Here is a 23,542-nt window from a genome sequence, read left to right on the forward strand (position 1 = left end):
TATACTAGCCTACTCGGTTAAATGGTATCATAAACCGGAAAATCAGAGTGAAATGTGTGTTGTTATTCTTGGGAGGAAGAATCTAATTATAGCCTCTGGATTGGTGTCATATTGTACGAACCCAGCGAGTTAAAAAATAAGCCTGCCTAAAATCTATAATCCACTTAGCCTGCTCGGAGCGAGGGCTGTATTCTTCTTGCAGGCGTCGGAGCTACTCTCTAATTACTGAGAAACAGTGCCTTTTTATCCTAGCAGCAGCTCGTACGGAAGATTCTAGGTTTCATATTCACCTAGAAGGAAATGAAGGGCAAACAGAATATGTAATAATGAACCGTATAGAGGGCTCAGCAAATCCCCCCATGTGTTTGTCCATGAGGAGAAAACTACTCAGTATCAAGGCATACGAAATTGTCCTCTCTCGTTTTCTTTCTGGCGCATTCGCAACCTTGCGGATTGGTTCATCCGCGTCCTCCGTGCGTTAGTACATATGAAACCGCCAGAGAAAGGATGGCCGGATATTTGCGAAATTTGATATTGGAAACTACTATAAAAACACTGTCCGGCTACTTGCATTTTCATTCAGATCTGACTGTTTTAACGACCACTTTATATGCAAACACACCCCGTATTTCTGTGATATCTCGCTAAATATTTCAGACAAACATTATAGAGACGAATGAACGAGGTCTGGCAATAAAGTTCGTGAACTAGTCACCGTGTGTTTGCCGCCGTGACAGCAGTGGACAGAAATCTCAGTATGGTTTGATGACTTTGGCAAATCTGCGTTTCACGGCAGTGTTGTTGTTGATCTATGGCATCTCTTTCTGAGTGTGTTTTGGTGTGCCGTCGCGAGAATGGAGGAGCTTGAATTAGAGCATTGTCTGCGCGAGAGTTGTTAGCTAGTAAACAACAACTGTGCAGGAACACCCTCCCTATTCACAGAATCTAGCCCCCGTGACTTTTCTGTTCCCAAAGATAAAGGAAATATTGAAAGGAGGACATTCTGATGAAACTGATGACATCAGGTGTAATAGGACGGCAGCTCTAAAAGCCATTCCACAAAACCAACTGCAAAATTGTTTCGAAGGTTGGACTAGGCGCTGGCATCGGTACATAGCTTCCTTTGAACGCGACCACAGTGATATTTATAAATGAAGAATGTAGCACGTCCACCGCGATGAGTTCACGAACTTTATTGTCAGACCACGTACATAATATCCAACATACAGAACGATTCTAAATTTTGTCGGCGATTCCGTGGCCTATAATTTTCAAACCTTACGTGTCACAAAAGGCGAGCGTATAGAAGTTCTTTAGCATTCTGCAGCAGTGATTCTACAGGTAATAAAACTTTCTGAGTTACTTTCATATTCAATAAACAGCTGTATATTTTTGTTTCCGGTTTGAAAATTATAGGTCACGGAAAACCCGACAATAATTTTGAATCAAACTATACGTTTTCCAAGTCTTGAGATTTCCGAGAAAATTAAACAAGAGGATGCTATACGTAAATTCCAGAGCCTGCATTTTCAATAATCAAATATGGCTTCTTGAAACAAATCGCAATCCACTAAAAATAGTTCTTTAATCGGTTTAGACTGAGCAGTTATCTGATTACATTTATGCCTTTAAAGCAGTATTCCATAACAATACAGCTTTGAAGCCTTAATTCTGATCACTTGTTCATCCAGTACAGGTATATAGAGTTCTAACATCTCAGTAATACGAGGAAGTGTAAGAACGAAACAGTGGACCGTTGCATGTGAATTTAATTATTTTATAACGGAAGATTTCTTTGCACTTTATCCCATTCATACCTCATTTTGCCTTTAAAGTTTATGTATACTTTTTGGAGCAGAGGGATAGAGCAGTCGGTATAGCGACTGGCTACGGGATGGACGATCGAGGGGTCACAGTTCAATTCCCGATGGGGGCAAGACTTTTCTGCTCTTCAAGTCGTCCAGACTGGCTCTGGGGTCCACCCAACCTCCTATCCAGTGGGTACCGGGGGTAAAGCGGCAGGTACGTGAAGCTGACCACTCACCTCCAACTAGTGCCAAGTTCAAGAATATGTGGATCTATACATCCACTCACCCGTACGCCTTCATGGCGTAATGCTTAATTAGTTAAGAGCAGGGACAACCTTACGTTACTGTATACTTTTGCAGTCTTAGGCATCACTTCGGCTTTCGGGAAAACGCCACGCACCCATAAGAGCAGTGAATGTTAAGTATAAAGGTTAACGTGTATGGACACACACTACAGTGCAGCATATGGAGCGGCCTGTTACACGTCTTTGTGTTATGCAATGGTAAACAGATTGGTCAGGAGCAATTACTCGTACAAAGACATGGGAAAGCGCAGTTTCTCTTGTCAAGAAATGTCGGGGAGCAGAATTTCGTGTAGCTGATTAAATGGGCCAACATTTGTTGTCCACTGATCATACGAAGAAAAATATCGTACAGTATAGCATAAACTTATGACGTCACAAGTTAAGAATATCCGGACTTACGACCCTGTTAAAAGGACATAGAACAGTTCTAAGTCCCGCATTTTCGGTCTCACGAGTCTAAACCCGAACTTCGAAACTTGTACAACTTATTCAGAGTTCAGACCTCAGCGATCACTTTGCCAAGCTGAATCGCTTCTAAATTCCCCCATAAAGAGCTCCTTATCAAAATTCTACGGCGTGTTGGACATGTCGGACTTTGATAAACTCTTAACTTAATTATTCATAAAGTTTGTACACATTCCGGTGGCTCGAATCGTAACTTTTCATGACTCATGGTAAAAACATTAACTTACTTTTAATATTGTAACGTGTATACCCACTGCCAAACAACGGCGCGATAAACACCTTCCCGCTTAAGTGCATGACAACAATGTGGGACTGTCGCTAGGCAGCAGCCAGCAGCCAATAAACTGGCTGGGTAGCGATCATGTGGGAACATCAACTAAGGCGTTTCAACAGTAGAAGCTATGTTATCTGTGTAGTTCGTGTCACGGCTATATAAAGAGGTTCCAGAATAGCTGTGGGCGCAGTTGAGAGCACAAGGACGAGAATGGCGCATGTCCTAGGGACTGGCGAAGTGGGTAGATCAGCGATAGCGCTATAATTGACTGTGACTGTGAAGAAGAGCCAATAAATCCAATTATCAAATCCAAAACCCATTATTATTCGTCACGCAAACCCGAAATACGTGATAATATTAAGAGCTATTAACATGGTACTTGATCTCCCTTCATTAGTTATATAATAATTATAATTATACTAGCAAAATACAGGTTAAATGTGTAACAATGGATCTGGGCCCCGAGCTCCAGCATCGTATGTTATAATGAATTCGACTTTACGATTTTCAGACTTAGACCTGTTTTCGGGAACGCAAGGTGGTTCCTCTCACGTACGGGTAGGTGTGAAACTCTCCCTCGCTTCAAGGAAGAGCATAGAATGAGAGTGTTTGAGAACTATAGATGAATTGACTATTTTCACCTAAGACAAGGAACGGGAGTCTGAAGAATGTTTCATAAAGAGGAACTTAAAAATTTCTAGTCTTGTTTTTCACGAAAGATAATTTAGGTGATAAAATAAAGGAAGGGTTGGGGTTCATGACATGTATGATGTGTGTAGGAGATAAACAATATACAACATTCATCAGAAAACCTGAAGGTGACAGACAACATGGGAAACCTAAGCGTAGACGGGGGTAAATATTAAAATGCATCTTAAAGATACACGCTGTTACGATCCAGCGGTGGGTATATATGAACACGGTAATGAACCTTCGGGTTCCACAACAGGCAAGAAATTTCCTCACCAGCTCCGCGATTGTCATCACAAGAGAAACTCTGCTCAGCCGCTTTAAATATTTAGATAGGTTCCCTTACCCCATTTGCTCGCAGAAGGACTACCAATCTCTGATCTCTAATGTGTCTACAAACAAAGTTGAGAGATCACAATGGCTCGCGGTGAACAGTTGAATATACGATAAATAAGGGCTACACAACTTGTGGCAAACGGGCAGCATTAGGCTCGCAAGAGTATTTTTCAATTCCACAAAATGGGTTAACACGTCCGTCCACTTCAGAACTAGCAGGAGAATCCCTGAGAAGGCACTTTACTAGCCAGGGATCCGGTCGCCAACGTTTGAGCGATTTCAAGGTGTTTTAAGGGAGTGCAACAAGTGCTGTTACATGTATATCAAGATGTGCCAATTAATCAGTGTGCGTTAGTGCCTGGCTATAAACACTCTTATCTTTCCCGCTGACGCGAGGCCCGTATTCACCCTGAGACAGAATCTCATGGCTCTAGTGAGAATGCGGTACCTAGCACCTGTAGTTTCCGGTTCATCCCCCCCTTTTTCCCGAAATGTAAGCCTTTACAGTAAGCTTACTGGCGCCCAGCATTAAGGTAATCCATACCCCGAAAACAATTATCCACAAAAAAAAAGGATCAGAACTGGATAAGAAGGACGCAGCAGCAACCTGCAAACTCGGAGTACCAACAGGTGAGAGGGAACGGCTAGAGGAGCAGCTGCAACCAGCAACCAAAGGGCCAGAAGAGCAGATACAATACGTCACATTATTATCATCACTGTTACTACTGTTATAGGCCAGTCGCTGTTGGTATGCACTTAAATAAAGGAATTGAACTGAATTATTATCGATAACGGTCAGCTAGACGACCATAAGAGACACAGATAGTTAATATAAATAGATCCGTTATCTTAATGTGCATAAGGCTTAATTCTGACAGTTAAATCACACTTTCATTCGAAATAATTTTATGTATTCTATTCTCATGTTCAGTGGAGTTACAGTCCTTCAGTGCTCAGTTGATATCATCCGCCCGATACTGAATTTGTCCGTTTTCATTTCTGCTCGTACTGTTTTATTTTAACACTCGTTATTTCAGCAATACTTGTACATATTATGTTCATATCACGTGAACTTCTTAGATGACAACGTATTTCTATAAAGGTTCGTTTCCAGAAATGGAAAAACAAAATTAATTAGCATTCGGGATAAGAAGGTCCTGATGTTCCACGTTTTCATTCAGTAATTAAAAATTTCACAGCCTTCATCATATTAACTTTAACTCGGTTAAAAGGAACTTTATTTCTAATGATTCCTCTTCAACTTAGCAGAGCCACGAAACATCACGGTGTGGAGGGAAGCAAAAAGATCGATTCCTGTCCAGGACATGGGGTATCCTGACTTACCACTTTATTCTTCCTTAGTCCCCGTAAGTAAATGTTAGGATACAGTATTACACCATTCACCGATATTCTCTCCGGTTCATCATTTTGAAGCACTCTACAATTCCACGGTGTGTAAACAATACACACATGCCATGGTACAACCAAGATTAATCGGGCCGGAAGTATAAGACTGTGAAACCCGGGGTCCCGCGAAGTCTTCACAGTGTCTGCATAATGGGGATAATATTAAAACAAATCGTAAGGAAATACGGTTCATGTCCATCGTTTATGCTAACCGCCTTACAGTGTATACAATTTTTCACCTTATTCTTCACTTCCACACTACATGTTTCAGCACTAATGTGCCATCCTCAGGTGTCTTTATGCACGTTAAACTATTGTACTGCATGCCGTGATGTCTTCATGAATAAAATCTGTATTCGTCATATATGTCGATGAATTCTAAATAATACAACTTTTCAGGATTCATCCTACGTCTCACTCAAACACGCGAATTACGTCAATCTTCTTTCATGTGAGCATTCTTTCTACATACATTTGTGTATCGTGTTCTGTGTTGCGTTTTGCTCCTGTTACTGCATGCATACCTTAATATATACCCTAAATGACAGCTTACTATTTTCTCGTTATGTGGGTTTCTTGGCATTTGAAACAGGACAGCATAAGGCAGCCATAATCTGCATTGAAATGCAATTTCAGTCGCCTGTATTTAAAAAAAAATAATATCTTAGTCTACTCTACATGCAAATCACAAAATGTGTTTATTTAGTTTTCTTGTGCGGGTTACTTTACGAAGTTGTCTATATCTAAACTGCATGGCTTCGAAGTGGTTTAACTGGGGAAAAGTAAAAGGGAAATGTTTAGAATAAACCGATTAATTTCTTAATCGCATTTTACAAGAGGGACGCAGTAAAACCACAAAAAACAGCCAGGTTACCCGGTACTACGGTCTAAATTCGAGCTCAGCAGCAACCAAACACAAGCCTACAGCGTTGCTGCAGGAATTCTGTGTCTACAGGAACATATACGTAAATTGCAAGTGCACGAAAATTATTTTCTCGATAGATTTTTTGTTCAATAATTTCCCACCGAAATTATACATATGACGTCAGTTAGTATGTATCAAAACAAGTCTCATTTTCCACTGTCGAGAATAGTAATGGACAACACATATTTCTGTGTATAAAACTATAATTTATCTTTATGTTTCTTTGTATAAATCACGCTGAAAATGTATCGAGTAATATTTCTGTGGTCTACATGTAACCCACATTCTACTCCTATTTAAGGCTTCCATTATCGTCGAAGCTCGTTTGTCCTTGTAATATGACGGCTTAGGGGAGCCGGGGTAGCGCAGTTGGAATAACAACTGACTATGAACTGGACGACCGAGGGGTCGGAAATCGAGTCCCGGTATGGCCAACAATTTTCTCACTTCCATATCGTCCAGACCGGTTCTGGGGCCCACCCAGCCTCCTATCCAATGGTTACCGGGGATAAAGCGGCCGGGGGGTGAAGCTGACCACTCACCTCCAACTAGTGCTGAGGTAAAGAATGATCCACTTCCGCATGCGCTTTCATGCGTAGTGATTAATTAGTTAAGCACAGAGACAACTTCTGAAAAGTAACGTAAAAGTAAAGCTATCCCTGTACCAGGCCGTGAAGGCCCATAGGGTTGTGAGACGTTGAGGGTCCCACATTATCTAGACAATCGGCTCAATGATGGCGGTAAGGTTGTCAGCCTTACGCGCCGGCCGCGCTTTACTCCCCAGAACAATTATTTAATTAATTCCTGGCACTCATTTCTCTTAGACACTGAGTCGACCCCAGGGCCATAGTGCGGCTGGAAGGATTAGGTTAATTGAAAGAAATCCAATGACCTCGTCGGGACTTGAACCCGCGACCTTCCGGCTTGTAGCATAGCCCCTCAACCAACTACGCTAGAAAACTTCTACCTGTTTTAATACAAAAGCTTAACTGCCTTCAACGTAGAACCCTCCCCGAAACAAAACATGCAAGTGGAAGCACACCAACACAAACTTACAGAAAGTCGTCACTGCAGCAGTAAGGCTCTCGATTCGTATTCGGGAGGTGTTCGGTTCGAATCTCGGCCCAGACATAGACGATGCTGTTTCCCGAGTTTTCCCGCAGGCAAATGTCGGGATAGCGACTCTATGAGAGCAGAACTGCTTCCTTCCAAATATCTTATAGTTTACCGCTCATCTGTCATTCTATGCTACCGACGACATGACCTTAGCATTAGGGAAAACTCGGATAATGTGGCAGTACGTAATTTGGAACTAATTCCCGTATGAATTAACTTGAAATACATCCGGACATCTTCTGCATGGTTCCTTTATATGCCAAGGCATGTGATGACCCCCTGAATTGTGTAACTCTTCTGTATCACTACAATCGCTGTCTTAGAGAGAGAATCTCTGCAGTACTGTCGTATGTTTGGCTAAGTATCTAGCAGCAGTTATGTATAAACTTAATTTATAACAAAGAAAGTCCTATATTAATGGACGGTAGGTAATTCTGAGAGTCAGTCACAGTGGCCGCGCAGTCTAAGGCAAGAGCTGTCTTTGTCCGCTCGAACACTGGGGTCGTGGGTTCGAATCCCACTCAAGGCATGGACGTGTGTGCGTTTATTCTGTGTTTGTGTTGTCCTGTGTGTAGGTAGCGGCCTTGCGACGTGCTAATCCCCCGTCCAAGGAACCCTACAGACTGTGCATAGAATTATGAAATTGAAAAAGCGGCCAAGGTCTACAAGGGCCGTAGAGCCATAGACAGAGGCAGTCAAGCGGGGGGAGGGGAGATAGATGGGACGGACGGACGGACGGACGGATGGATGGATGAATTGACAGGTAGGTGGATAGATAGGTGGGTATGTAGGTAGGTGGGTGGGTGAGTGGACGGGTAGTTGGATAGGTCTTTAGGTAGGTAGGTAGAGCCGCGCCCTAGCTCAAGCGGTTAGTCGCTGGCTTCCCACCGCGGAGGCCCGGGTTCGATCCCGGGTCTGGTCAAGTGGGATATGTGGTGGACAAAGTGGCGCTGGGGCAGGTTTTCTCCGAGTACTTCGGTTTCCCTTGCCAATCTTCATTCTACCAACTGCTGCACAATCACCCATCTGGGGCTGGTACAGTAGGCCAGAAGTGGCCGCAGTACAAGGGACTTAGTCCCACCCCACTAGCAATAAAAAAAAGAGGACGGTAGGTAGGTAGGTAGGCAGGTGGGCAAGTAGGCAGGTAGGTAGGCAGGCAGGCAGAGGTAGATAGATAATTTTGAAGATAAAACTTCAATCTATTAGATAATTTATGTGGTTTAATTACGATTAGTCACGAGAGAACAAGAGCTTAATAGGGGCGTGTCATTTTTTAGCTGCATGCAACTTTTGGTCAATTCAGCCGAGAGCTCCATGGTTTTGTGTTGGGGCGGGGGTTTCTGATACTTTGAGCCAAGAAAATTGCTAGCGCGGAGTCCGCCTGCATTTGCTACGAACTGAACAACGAAGACCTCCTGAAAGGGATTTATTCTTCCCAATGATTACGTAAAGTTAACTCAGAAATCTAATAATGAGAATATGTCTTACATTCCAATACGGGTCATACGTTTCCAAAAAGTCAGCCAAGAGTTCTCTCCTTTCATGCTAAACTGAGCAATCGTCATAAAGGTCACTGCAGCTTAATCTCAATACGTTATGAATACACAATTTTATCTTTCACTCAATCACTTTCGACCAACTCTGCCACACTAGCAATGCATCATCAGTACTTAAGGTAAAACTTACTTCTAGGTCAGTTGATGGCAACCATTAACGCCTAACATTACGAAACGCATTTGTCAAGGCCCGCCCCCAATAAATCCGAAAGGTTGTTATTGGCTACTGCCCAAAAAGAAAAGCTGTCGCAAGCATGAAACCGAGAACTGAATGTGAATTGTCTCAACGGCTTTCTACGAGGGGAGGTGACAAATATCACAAATAGGGGCCCACTGTAAGAGGGGATTGAATTCGGGTAATGCTTGCTACCAGTAAGTCCGGAACCTTTTGTCTTCTTGCCTGCCGTCCAAAAACATAAAAATTATAATATATAAAACTATAATTTTTTTCTGTGGTTCTTTATGGGTGTGAAACTTTGTCTCCGACATTAAGGAGGAACATAGACTGAGGGTGTTTGAGAACAGGGTGTTGTATCTGCTACTTCTATCCAGAAGACGGAAAAAGAATGTTCCTCAGAAACGTCGGTACCGCTACACCAACCTCACGGCCTCATAGGGCCGTAATCCGAATCCCTTATCTTGAGACAACACTTGAAGGGCAGAAAATTCGAAACAGAGAGGGGGGAGGGGAGATGAGAAGAGTATATGCCCAGAAGACCAGCTGCGAGTAGATCATTGGAAAGACCAAAGTGTCAACGGGATGATAAGAATACAACGGATGTTAAGGAGAGAGGGCGTATAGCTGTCACTAAAGAGTGAGAGTAACTTCAGTTACAGTAGTACCACTGGTCGCAATAAGAGCCAGAAAGATAAAGCTATCCCTGTAACAGGCCGTGGAGGCCCGTGGGGTTGTGAGACGTCGTGGCTTGCACATTTTCTAGACACTCGGCTCATAGATGGCGGTAAGGTTGTCAGCCTTACACGCAGACCGCCCTTTACCCACCAAGATTTGTTACTCATTTCTGTTATAGGCTGAGTATACCCTAGGGCCACAGTGCGGCTGGAAGGGTTAGATAATTGAAAAAAAACTACAATTACCTCATCGGGAATCGAACCCGAGACCTTTCGGCTTGTGTCACAGTGCCTCAACCAACTACGCTACCGCGTGCCTCGAGTCGCAATAGAATTACAATCTCAGTAGCACTGATATCAGTAGTGGTAGCAATGTCAGTGATTGCGACACTAGTGCTCACAGTAATATTGATGGCAGTAACAGTACAGCAGGCCCAGTAGGCTGTAATATTGCTGCGTTCACTACTGCCATCATCAGTAAAACTAGTGGGACTGTTACCACTAGCGATTTGAGAAACTTGGATGTGATATCCCGCATTACGTAATGTTCCTCAGCAAGTCCGCCCGTTTAGTGACCCCTCCTGAATACTGACAGCAGCTTGAAATAAACCTGGGACAACACGTGTTCCTTGTGCCCTATCCATCATCCAAACACTGACGTCTCCATGATAAAAACAGAATCCGATCATGCAGGACAAGCACTCAACTCAACACTGACTCTGCAGAAGGTTTCTAGGGCGATGCAAGCCACTGCGAATTACGAAACACTCTTCCACCACGCTGCAGCAAAACTGTGAATATCACTGTTTGCTTATTTAGAATGCCGTCTTCTGGGATGTGGCGTCGTGTAGATCTTATATTAAATGACAACTTGGGCAGCGCCATAGCTCAAGCGGTTAGTCGCTGGCTTCCCACCGCGGCGGCCCGGGTTCCGTACCGGGTCTGGTCAAGTGGGATTTGTGGTGGACAAAGTGGCGCTGGGGCAGGTTTTCTCCGAGTACTTAGGTTTCCCCTGCCAACCTTCATTCCACCAATTGCTGCACAATCACCCTCACCTATCATCTGGGGCTGGTACAATAGGCCAGAAGTGGCCGCAGTACAAGGGACTTAGTCCCACCCCACTAGCAATAAAAAAATTATAACTTAAAGAATTAAGGTGAGGGGTACGAGCTGGATTATCTGCCTCAATACAGGGATCAATAGCAGACTCATGAAGACAGTAATGAGATTTTAGTTTCCATTAAGGCTGGAAGATTCTTGACTACCTGTGTTACTTGTCCTACACGGACTTTATTCATTGGTCAGTTAATGATGCAACCAAAATTGAATACCTCTCAATGAAACTTCACGACTGTGTTCGGAAGTCAGCAGTATACCTCCCACTCAACACTTTGCTATTGTTCATGTTATGGAAAGTATAAAGATGAAGACATATGAAGTGGCATGCTGCAAATGCCGCGCGCTCGAACGCTGAGATGGTGAGTTCGTATCTCACTCTGAATGTCCGTTTCTTTTTGTGTTTGTGTTAGGTACTGGCTTTGCGACAGGCTGATCCCCCGCCCAAGGAGTCATTATAACTGTCTTAGATTAAGAAACTAAAGTGAAATGAAGCGTTTCAAGGATGCCCTATGCTCCAATTGGGAGCAACAGGAATAAGAAGAAGAATACTGTAAATACCGATTTTTATGGAAATTAGTAGCTGTGTCCTTCATGTGTTTCTATCCAAGCTAATACAGGAATAAGAAGCAGTCTCACAGGTTCTCAAAGAAGAAGAATAAGAAGTATATTTATTTGCTTTCCTGTTACTCTACATTATTTTGATTTTGTCTGTCTCACAGGCTCTCCCTTTCTGCTCCAAACCATTCAGATCTCCAGTAACAAGTAGCGACGTGAGCATACGTATCATAGTTTATCTCTGAACATCATAAATGAATATCTTATTTATAAGAGAAAACCAGAAATCAATTCCCATCTTGAAGCATAAAGGACTGAATATTTTCTTGAATCCCGCTGAAGCCTTAAACATAGAACAGAAGGAAAGTACTTGTCTCACTGAATTCCTCTGCCGTCAGAAGGGGGGCTGCAAAGTTACAAACAAGCACACACTTTCCTACTTTCCTCCACAATACTTGTCACGTAGTACAGAAAATGAGGAGACAAGGAAGACAGTTCACTTCTTTCTTACTCCTCCCCATATCACTCTCTTATCACCAGACTTCTCTTGTACAGTGGCACAATAAGACCTAGGAGTATATGACTTTCCGTTGCAATTGCTGGAACAGTCCACAGCAAGCCCAGAACTACGGTACTGATTTTATCAACTCCATGGCGCTTGTTGCAATGTGCGCAAATTTATCGTTAAATTTAGCGGTAAGTGTCTAAATAACGGTAATAACAGTGCTTCCAAGTAGTCGCCGCCATCATCATCATCACCACATCTCGGTACACAGTGTCGGCTATGTGGCCAGCCGCGACTTAAACCTCTTGTGGCTGGCACTTAATCGACCTTCCTACATTATGGCAGCTCCTGATCATCGTGTGAACCGTCCATTATATCAGTGCTGCCCATGCTTCATAAAATGGCGTCCCTTCAGCTTAGCAAAGATTTAATGGCGTCCTCATCCTAAATTTATGTCTGTAAAGCACTGTTTGCTGGTCACGGTAGCCGAGCGGTCTAAGGCATGCACTGTCTTCGCTCGCTCGGAAGCCGGGATCGTGGGTTCGAATCCCACTCAGGGCATAGATGTTTGTGTGCGTTTTTCTGTGTTTGTGTATAGGTAAAGGTCTTGCGACGAGCTGATCACCCGCCCAAGGAGTCCTACCGAATGTGTAAGGTCTAGAAAAACCGAAGAGAACGGAGAAAAAAAAAGTACTGTTTACACAGGTTTTCATTTGTTGCATGGTCTTTCCAAATAATCTAGCACAGTCCAAGATTCCAAAGAGTTTCATCGTAATGCATGAACTGTTCTGTTAGAAAACTTATAATTCTGGTTTTTGAAACGTACACGTGAATAAATGTTTGGAAGAGAGGAAAGTCGAATTTTTTCTAACGCATTTAACTGCATTACAAAAGCATGCGTCCCCATAAAATCACGTGATACTGAAGTTAAAGAGGGGCATGCGGTAGCGTAGTTGGTTGATCACTGGATTTTTTCAACTGACCTATTCCTTTCAGCCTCTGTATGGCCCTGGGGTCGACTCAGCCTCAAACAGAAATGAGTACCAGGAATATTCTTTGGAGTAAAGGGCGGCCGGCGCGTAAGGCTGACAACCTTACCGCCATCTGTGAGCCGATTATCTAGATAATGTGGGACCCTCAACGTCTCACAACCCTATGGGCCTTCACGGCCTGCTGCAGTGATAGCTTTACTTTTACTGAAGTTAGAGACATTTAGTGATGTTCATTTTATGTAGAAGATATAGACCCTCTGGAATAAATTTTATATTTTAGTTACTTGTTTCAAATTATGTACTTAAGACTGCATTTACCGTACCAGGTATAACATTACAGACCCTTGTTTACAAATGTACTTGCACGTTGATCGTGCCTTTATCTCGTGGTCTGTCTTGTACGTACTTAATTACTTCTCTTTACGTTACAGCAGTGCTAACGTACAAATCCATACTTAAAGTCCAGCAGGCCATAAGACTGTACATGCCTCCTTTCAAAGTCTTGTAATATTTATAGTTGCCTCATCCTGTATAGCACACACTTAACTAGGATAACAATCTCTGAATGATACAACCTCAGTTGACTTCATAAAAAGTAGCTCTGTACGAGAGTAACCCAGATACTCTGGCCAAGGCAGGCTCGCGCCTGCCGCCGTGCATTAAGCTCTACCTGCTTAGTAACATGAACGTACTGTACGTGTCCTGTAATGGCACCTCTTCAGTGCTGAGGGACCACAACATATTTCAAAACATTCTCCTGGCCCATCAGATGCGTTTCCTCTTGTGCACTAAGGAGATGGAATTAAATAACTCTCTGATACCAGAACCCGAAATTCAATACCGTTAATACCAAATTTGCCATCGGCCACGATCCTGAGCCAGTATAATAAATCTCTTATCCTTCCATAAATTGGGGCACACGGTAGCGTAGTTGTTTGAGGCATTATGCCACCAGTCGGACGGTCGCGGGTTCGATTCCCGATGAGGTCACTGGATTTCTTTTCAATTTACCTAATCCTTCCAGCCGCTCTATGATCCTGGGGTAGACTCAGTCCCTATAAGGAATGAATACTAGGAATATTCCTGGAGGTAAAAGGCGGCCGGCGAGTAAGGATGACAAACTAACCGGCACCTGTGAGCCGGCTGTCTAGAAAATGTGGGAGCTGCGACGTATCACAACCCTATGGGCCTTCACGGCCTGTTACATGTATAGATTTACTTACTTACTTCCATAAAACTACTTCAATGTTACTCTTTCAACAGCCTTACGATATATCACAACTCGGGAGATCAAGGTGTGGACGGGAGAATAATATTAAATTGAATCCTAAAGAAACAGGATAGAAAGATGTGACCTGAATTTAACCAGTTCAAGATATGGTCCGATGGCGAGGTACTGTTAACAAGAAACGGGACATTAGAATTCCTAAGAAGTTGAGGGATCTGACTAGCTGAGCGGTGTCAGTTTCTCAAGATGGTCTCTGTTCCATGGAGATAGTTTCGCTAAGAAGGAATAGTTATCACATATAAACCCATTGACTTATCATACGAGAAACAAACTGCCACATACACGATACTATGTCAAGCGTGTCCCACGTCACCGTGGGGGCATGGTGCTTCTTCAGGTTGCAGACGGACAAACGGCATCCAGATTTGAATGGGAGGTGTGAATACAGACCTATTCAACAAAAAGTTAATGACAGCAGACAAAGAGTGTTCCTAAGTTTTGTGACTCGTTCGGTGGCTAACAATCCTCATCATAAAATCTAATTTTATGATATGGTAAACAGAACATTAGATTTTGTTGGCCCTTGTTCCACAAAAATATTTTTGAGCAGCTGAGCGATTATTAGTTTCTCAAATTTCCATGTTAGTTTCTCTGGAGTGTTGTTCCTTAATTAGGCAAAAGAAGCAAATAAAATAAATCAACACCTAACAAAATAATCTACGGTAAAATATCAACTAAGTCTGCAATGCTAAAATATTCTCCTGGTATGCATTCAGGACGCGTCTGGGCTGAAGCTGATCTGTACTATAGCCTGTCGAAGATTTCTGTGTTCTTTCTGCACCGTTTCAGTGAAATTCTGATAGAATATTCTCGGGATATGGTCACTGCAGTCTGTGACCCACTGCTTTGCGTTGAGAAAGTATGGAATGGAAACACAAAGAAAGTTACTGCGAGTGACACCTACGGGCATGATGATGATGATGATAGTCCCTTAAAAAGTAGAGAAAGAAACAGAAACAGAGGGACCTAAAGACATGGATAAGCCTGTTATGAACATTTGAAGCATGGATTCTTGAAAGAGTTCTAAAATTGTTTATAGTCACCGCTGACAGAACCTCATATCTAACATGTATCTTTATCTGAGGTTTGAGGCTTTTATTGCTGTGGATATTAAGAAAGCGGTGTTCTGGCACGTGACACTGTGCAGGCTGGCAGAAGATTAACAACGTTACGGAGTAACATGACTCCATCTTAAGGTAAATTTCTGTAAGATTACATGGCGTCACAGCTCATAAGACTGCAGTTTTTTAACAGATCATCATTATTTAAGCAAGAAGTTCCGGGAAGAACTAATCTCCTACTTTCCTTTCACTACAAATTATGTAATGTGAGCCAGGATAGCGCAGTCGGTATATTTACTGGCTGGACAATCGAGGGGTCGGAGTTCGAGTCCCCGTGGGGTCATGAATTTTCTCTTCCCTATGTCGTCCAGAGCGGTTCTGGGGTTCACCCAAACTCCTATCCAATGGATATCGGGAACGCTTTCCCCGGGGGTAAAACGGCCGAGGTGTGAAGCTGACCACTCACCTCCAACTAGTGCCGAGGTCAAGAAAATGTGGACCTATACATCCACTCCCCCATACGCCCTCATGGTGTAGTGCTTAATTAGTTAAGTACAGGAATAATTTTACCTTCACAAATTATGTAATATACGAGTATATACGTGTCAAAAGAAACACAATGCAGCGCAGTACATAGCCTATTCCAATACGTACTTACTTTCGTAGTGCAGTCTTGATTTGTTATGGAAAAGCCGCCTGGGGTGCCAGTCTGCTGAAAAAGAAACACTAAAGATAAGATCAAGAAACGTAATTTTATTTACAAAATCAGTTCACATCTTAGATGCATCTAAATATCTAACTTTATGGTACATGACAATCCTTGATAATTTCATACTGTGGCGTGCCGCCAGAGAAGCCGGAATGGTTGAGGAGATCAGAGTTGATTTCCTAGACAACGACAGCCTTTCTGCTGCAACGCCTTGGAATCCGAACGCTAGCAAACCTAAGCAACGAATTGTTCGAGGCAGTTGCATGAAAACGGAGGCGATAAATACGAGTATATACACTTCAGTGGGAACGCAATACCAGCAGGGCGTTGCCTTGGAATAGCTTAAATAACAAATGCGATACACCGAAGATGGAAGGATATCCATGGCAAAGAATACGCAAATTAACGTATTCCCGCGTTCGTTGCGAGCAACGGGGAAACCAAACCCTTGACCATGGTGCGCTCTATTCAGTCCAAGTGCACATTATAAGAGCCCAGTTTCGACAGAGGACTTGTGTGTAGTTCAAAAGGAACAATTTTCCATAATATGTTATATGTGCGAAATACCGTATTTACGCATGTATAGGCCGCATATTTTTTGCCAAAAATTCAAGAGGAAAACTGGGCTGCGGCTTATATTCGAAATCACACTTCATTAAAAAAAAAATATATTCGGAATATTTCGGAATAATTTCTACTCCTGAAATAATATTCCAAGAAAATTATTTTTTCTATAATTTCTGTCTGAAAATTGTGCTGCGGCCTATACACGCACGCGGCCTATACATGCGTAAATGCGGTATACATTTGACGAAAGGTCAAATGTATTCGTAATAGTCAAACCCATCTTCTCGTCAGAGAGGATGTTACATAAGGACTACTACCGCAAGAGTTCAATTGGGAAAAAAAAAATTCTGGTCGTTGGCCTCAAGGGGCCTGACGCCAAGACGAACTGATTGGCGGTAAACCGCCAGTCGTAAAGTAACTCTGACTCTGACTCTGGCTCTGGCTCTGGCTCTGACCAGTCAGTTCTTAGTGTAGCTCCGACTACAGCAGGAGCCAGATCGCATCCGACAAAAGGATCAAGACACTTCACCAAGATCAGCGGTGCAAGAAGTAATTGTAAGCGTGAAAAAAACTTATAAAGGACGCTATAAGTTAATAATTGAGTGTAAAGTGACCGTCCAATCAACATATTCGCCAAATCCGAGACCAGCGTGAATTTACTTGCCGCGATACCAGTGAAACACGCGACAATATTTTGGCCCACTCAGTTGCACGTAATTTGTTTTGCGGGCTACTTTACCACGTTATCAGCATCTAGAGTACAGAGTATTGAAAAATAAGTTGACTGATAAATGATAAAATTTAAGGGGTTTGGGAAGAAGGGGTAATGACCTAATGCGCACACTATCCCGGAATTTTCCTGGAGGGACTGAGGAAAACCACAAGGAACCTCAGCCAGGATGACTGGTATCCCGACAGAGATTCAAACAGAATATTTCCCGGATACAAGCCTATAGAGTTCCCGCTATGAAAATCCGCCAAGCTTCTAATAAATTAACATAATCTCCAAAAAGATTAGTGGCTGTCCCATGTTTGTCACTTCTGCCGCCAAGTCCATGATGTCTTTAATTATCCGACATCTTAAAATTTATACGATTTGTTATCGAATGCAACTGTATAAAACCTTCGTAGGTCGTTCTACAAACTTAGGAATTTTCTTTCCTTCTGTTGGGAACACTGAACTGGGTACCAAGATGGCGTCGTATACGACGGATCAGAAAGTGTTTATTAACAAACCTTTTCACTCTCCTGGTGGTTCTTGTCTCGCTCTGGTGAGTCAATATTGTTGAAGTTTCTTACTCCTGTTGCACCATCGAGAGGCAGGCGCTATCTACCAGACTGTTAAACAGCTGGAAGACACAGAGAGTCTGTGATAAACGTAGCGGGTCTGTTCGCCCGGAAGAAGTCGGTGCAACACGGGAGACAATCATAAAAAGCCCAAGAGAGTGAATGCGAAGTTCAGCACAAATAATTCGGTTCTTGGCCAGCAATAAGTGGAAATCTGTTGTTTCCGCAGAATATGCAGCTGAGGCAGCCACGTTCGGACGGTGGAATACAGAGAAGTTACGTTTTTGCGAAGGAGCATGGTGCGCTACTGGAGGACAATTACTTGTGATATTTACTTCAATTTTCCGAATGTTGGATTTGTCCATTTCGCGGTGGGATATAGTACTCCAATGAATTCAGCCTGCCTCACGGCAGCATTGTCGTATTTCAGTCTTTTCATGATGTCTTCGATAGCACGGTCCTGTGGAGACCGTATCCTGCGATATTTGAAGAGGGATACTCATGGCCACACCAACATCACCGGGTTTAAACCATTGCGATTATACTCTGTGTGGGTATTTGAAGGATAAGGTGTTTCAGAAGAAGAAAATTTGCACACAATCTGGGAACTGAAAATTACCATCAAATTAGAGACCGAATCCATTTTACAGAAACTCTAACCAAAATTCTGAACAATTGTTTCCATTTGCACAAAATTCGTTACCTTCAGTGACAATAGACGAACATGTTTTAATGCAACAACCAAATATCCCAAGTGTGTAAGAACGATCTGTGAAATTTTCGTATAATTACGTACAATAACAAAGAAGTTGCACAAACTTTAAAGTGCGAGGCGATTAAGAAGAACTGCATGATCTTTAGCAACTCTGGAGTCTGGTTTCCTTGGGCAAAGTGAATATAGGAATAATTTTGAATACGGAGCAGCCACTACATAAAACTTCTAGTTTCCCTACGAATTAAGGAGAATAGTGGATATAACTATGGGCAGGAGGAGAGGGAAGAAGGTGGATAGAATTCATTGTAGCTTCATGTGGGATTTGAACCGGGGTTTATTCCTCAAGATATTCTGAAAACCCGTAATAGATTCTGCTGGTTTGAAAACCAAGATATTCTTCCGTACCGTTAAACGACTAGGTGTGCAAGTCCTCACGTTTTCTTGGACTTTCACGAAATGAAACTGTAAGTAATTATATAAAACAGTTCCATTACTCAAAAGTGATAAACTCAATAGCTATGTAACACTGCTTCTGTGTAAAATAAGGTAAACCTGTCTGTGTAACAGGACGTGGAGGCCCACAATGTTGTCAGAGGTCGAGGCTCCCATATTTTCTAGACTATAGTCTAGAAAATATGGGAGCCTCGACCTCTGACAACATTGTGGGCCTCCACGTCCTGTTACACAGACAGGTTTACCTTATTTTACACAGAAGCAGTGTTACATAGCTATTGAGTTTATCACTTTTGAGTAATGGAACTGTTTTATATAATTACTTACAGTTTCATTTCGTGAAAGTCCAAGAAAACGTGAGGACTTGCACACCTAGTCGTTTAACGGTACGGAAGAATATCTTGGTTTTCAAACCAGCAGAATCTATTACGGGTTTTCAGAATATCTTGAGGAATAAACCCCGNACGGCTTAGGCTTTTCTAAAGTCCTGGCCCGGCTACAATATTTGAAACTATAACTATTAAATTCAAAACTGAATTCATTATACTTCCCAAAATATCAGATATCAATTATTTCGTGCATTTGTAAAATGTTGATGTATATTATTATTTGACAGAAACCTTAAACATGTTTGTTTTAAAAATTGAAACCGATCACAGTGGCCGTGGAGTCTTAAGGTATGTCTTCGCTCGCTCAAGCACTGGCATCGTGGGTTCGAATCCTACTCGAGGCATGGATGTCTACGTTTGCTCTGCGTTTGTGTTGCCCTGTGTACGCAGCGGCCTTCCGTCGGGTCGATCTCCCGTCCAAGGAGTCCTACCAACTGTCTGTAAGACCCATAGTCTCAGATTAATTCTGCATGGGACAGGCCAGAGAAACTAATCAGTCAAAATAAAGGTAAAAAAAAAAGGGTGATGCTATCCCTGTAACAGGATGTGAAGGCCCATGTGGTTGGGAGAGGTCAAGGGTCTCACATTTTCTAGAAAATCGACTCAGAGATGGCGGTGAGGTTGTCTAATGGACTCATCGGGAATCGAACCCACGACCTACCGGCTTGTAGCATAATGCCTCAACCAACTACGCTGCCGCGTACACCAATCCGTCGAAACAGAAGTTAAAATTTTGAGATTTAATGCAGCTCCTCGTTACATACACAGGCGCACACGCGCAAAATTAAAAAGGGGGACGAGGTGGAATCTTTATTTAGGTGGCGTCATGTCGTCACAATATAGTCTGACAACCACTTTATTAAGGGAGGAAAGAGACTGCCGAGTATTTGCGAACAGGGTGCCGAACAAACGGTTTCAGGCGGTAACGTTTCTAATATAAATATTTTAGGTGCCCAGTTAGAGCATATCAATAATCCTGAGGGTTTTCGTGGTTTTCACAGCCCATCCACGCAAAATTCAGGATATACCTCAAATAGGCCACAGCTGTTTACTTTTACATCCTCCTCAATCCACTACTTCACCATTTGTTCTAACATTGGCCACTGTACAGTCTGAGACACTGGCATCATTGTTAAAGAAAAAGAGCACAGATAAACAGGGCAGAGAATGCTGAGGACTCCTGCACCCAGGAGAAGGAACGTAAGAGGAGGCCAGAGAGAGATCTATATTGTGTAGTTCCGTGGCTTGGTAAAAGCTCATTTTGCCAATACACTTTTTGTGTTGAAATTAGATCTATTTTCTGTTCTTACGTAAATCAAACACTCCTAAAGCATACATGTTTCAGTCATAAATCGCCATCTTCAGAGTGTACCATAGAGTGAAGAAAATACGTCAATTTGCATATATGAAAATATATGACATTTAAGTCATAAATCTTTTATAAAAATTAAAACTAATATTACGTTAAAGTTAATTAATGTGAACCGTCGTTAAATGCGATTTTCTTGACAACTGGTATACATCGTATTTAACGACAGTTCACGTCAATAACTTTAATATAATAATAATAAGTTGTCCCTGTAACAGGCCGTGAAAATCCATAGGATTGTGAGACGTCGAGGTTCACATATTTTGTCTAGACAATCAGCTCACAAATGGCGGTTAGGTTGTCAGCGTTACGCGCCGGCCGCCCTTTACCCCCAGGATCATTCCTGGTACTCATTTCTGTTAGAGGCTGAGTCGACCCCAGGGCCATAGTGCGGCTGGAAGGATTAGATCAATTGAAAAAAAGAACCGCCTCATCGGGACTCGAACCTGCGAGCTTCCGACTTGTACCATACTGCACCAACAAATTACTCTACCGCGTGCCCCATAATTCCAATAATAGTTCTAATTTTTACAAAAATGTTAAGACTTAGATATTTAAATATTTTATTCGTATGCATAAACTGTAAGGTTCCATCTAGTCTATGATATCCTCATGAAGAAGGATTTTTATGACCGAAACATATGCTTTAATATCATTTAATGAGCGTAAGAAAATAAATCATATACACTTAGATCGTGATTTCACATTTTATTTTGAGTTTCATACTTTGTATTAGATGTATGAAATTAATTCTGGGGAGGGCTTCTGGGGCTCTTTTCCCTGGGGCAAAGAGACTAGGCCGTGAAGCTGACCACTCACCTCTACCTAGTCACTAGGTCCTAGTGTCGAGATAAAGAATGGTGGAGCCATACTTCCATTCCCCCACATATCTTTATGGAACCGTGGTTACTAAATAAAGCGCAGGCACTTTACCGTTTGCCTATAGTATTCTCGGATATAACACTACAGAGCAACACAGTGCCTCTGTCTTCAGGGTTTAACTCTGAAGAGGAATGCGGTATATATCCTAGCGGATTTAACTCTCAAGATGCAATATATTCCTTCTAAACGTTCTATTATGAGATCAAATGGGATCATACAAGAGAAGACCGCAGTCTTAATAATTTGTTCCCTTTACGAAATAAAACCAGTTTGATTAAATAATGAAGAGGAAGACGGGCGGTACGCCTAACTTGCATGGGAGGGATGTGATATAAATTAAAAAATCTGATAAAGGAAACACCTGAAGATAACATAGCACTTGCAGGACCCAAGCGTAGAAGGGAAGACAATACTAACATGAATCTTAAAGAAACAGGATATAAGGATGTGGACTAAATTTATTTAACACAGACTGTAATTCAGTAATGGGCCCTTGTGAACATGGAAATGAAATTTCAGCTTCCATACAAGGCAAGATTCTATAGACTGCTTGGGCGACTATTGTGAAGTTAAGTAATTGCAATTAATGTTTCTAAATACGAACTTTTGAAAGCGAAGTTATTAAAATGTCTCAATGATGATAATCAAACTTAATAAACTAGTACATGGGCACATAACATAACAATTAAAACTGTAACAAACTTACGGAAAAAAAACTGCTAAGCAATGGTTGGACTGGACACAAAATTTACGTTTCGCTTCTTTTTATGCCTTATGTCCAAACCATTTTCAGTTTCGAAAAGCATTTAGTGAGTCATACTCAAGATGCACATAGAAAAACATGTAGGATTCCCTATAACAACTTATTGATTAATTCATTCATTCACCCATAAGTGGCTCTACAGTCCTCTGTTGGGCCCTAGCCTCTTCAGTTTCGTAACCTTTTTTACACAGTCGGTAGGACTCTTTGGATGAGCGATCAGCCCGTCACAAGGCCGCTACGTATATACATGGCAACACAAACACAGAATAGACGCACATACAGACTTTAATGCCTTGAGTGGTATTCAAACCCACGATCCCAGTTTTCGAGAGAGCAAAGACAGTTCATGCCTTATACCGCGCAGGGTGTTCTTTACTGCAACTTAATTTTAAGCAAAAGTTGGGTGTTTCCAAAAGTTTCGGTAAAATTCTCCAATTACGAAGTTCGATGAAAACGCATTTAACGGTTTTCGAGGTGGTATACGCGGATAGATAGACGTACTATATCAACAGGTGCATTTTAAGTACTATTCGCTGTTAAAGCCGACCAAAAACGAACTGACATCGAAATCAGATACATTTTCTCAGAAAATTGTTGAAACTATGTATGCATTTCTCATTCTAATCACAGAGAAGTGAATTCTGCCTACTCTGTATTACAAAACTTCCAGTGTCTCGTTGACTAATCAGTTCTGCAGTATTCCTGTGGCTTCTATCCCCCGCAAGCAGCTTACCCATTTACGTGCTTCTCATTCCCTACTTCTTCATCTATATTAAGGAGTTCCAATTTTATGTACTTCTTTTTCTCTCAGACACAATCTCCTATATCAGACGGTCTTCTTTATTCCAACGCATCGCAGAAGCTGAATATATCTCCTTTCATATTTTTGCAACCTTAATTACGTTTTGGAATATGAAGATATGAGTTGAGCGGATATATATATATATATATATATATGAGTCATGTTCTCAGATGCGCGATCTGCCATTGCTTTGCTGGGGGTTTCTTGTTTTCAAGAGTTGGAAGTGGTACGGATTGGATCAGATTTATCGAATTATTGGATCTGCGACTGCATCGGGTACCTACATCACGCATTGTGGCCTTGGGACAAATGATGGAACGCCTACTGGTAAGAATGGACACCAATATAAAAA

At 42.1% G+C, this 23,542-nt stretch overlaps 1 protein-coding gene across 7 annotated transcripts in view; it reads right to left on the reverse strand.

Annotated features, from left to right (window-relative positions):
* LOC111865533 (high affinity cAMP-specific and IBMX-insensitive 3',5'-cyclic phosphodiesterase 8B) overlaps positions 1-23,542 on the reverse strand; it is a 292,551-nt gene that overhangs the window by 61,710 nt on the left and 207,299 nt on the right. For 4 of the 7 annotated variants that reach the window (XM_023853639.2, XM_023853640.2, XM_023853641.2 and 1 more), the window contains one exon: positions 15,913-15,966. The exons of 1 other annotated variant lie outside the window; for it this stretch is intronic. In XM_023853639.2, coding sequence (XP_023709407.1) covers positions 15,913-15,966 — 54 coding nt within the window. The remainder of the gene's footprint in view (positions 1-15,912; positions 15,967-23,542) is intronic. 2 more of the 7 variants (XM_023853642.2, XM_023853644.2) reach the window with 1 other exon arrangement.

This window comes from Cryptotermes secundus, unplaced genomic scaffold, assembly GCF_002891405.2.
Source record: "Cryptotermes secundus unplaced genomic scaffold, Csec_1.0 scaffold722, whole genome shotgun sequence".
NCBI classification, from domain to species: Eukaryota; Metazoa; Arthropoda; class Insecta; order Blattodea; family Kalotermitidae; genus Cryptotermes; species Cryptotermes secundus.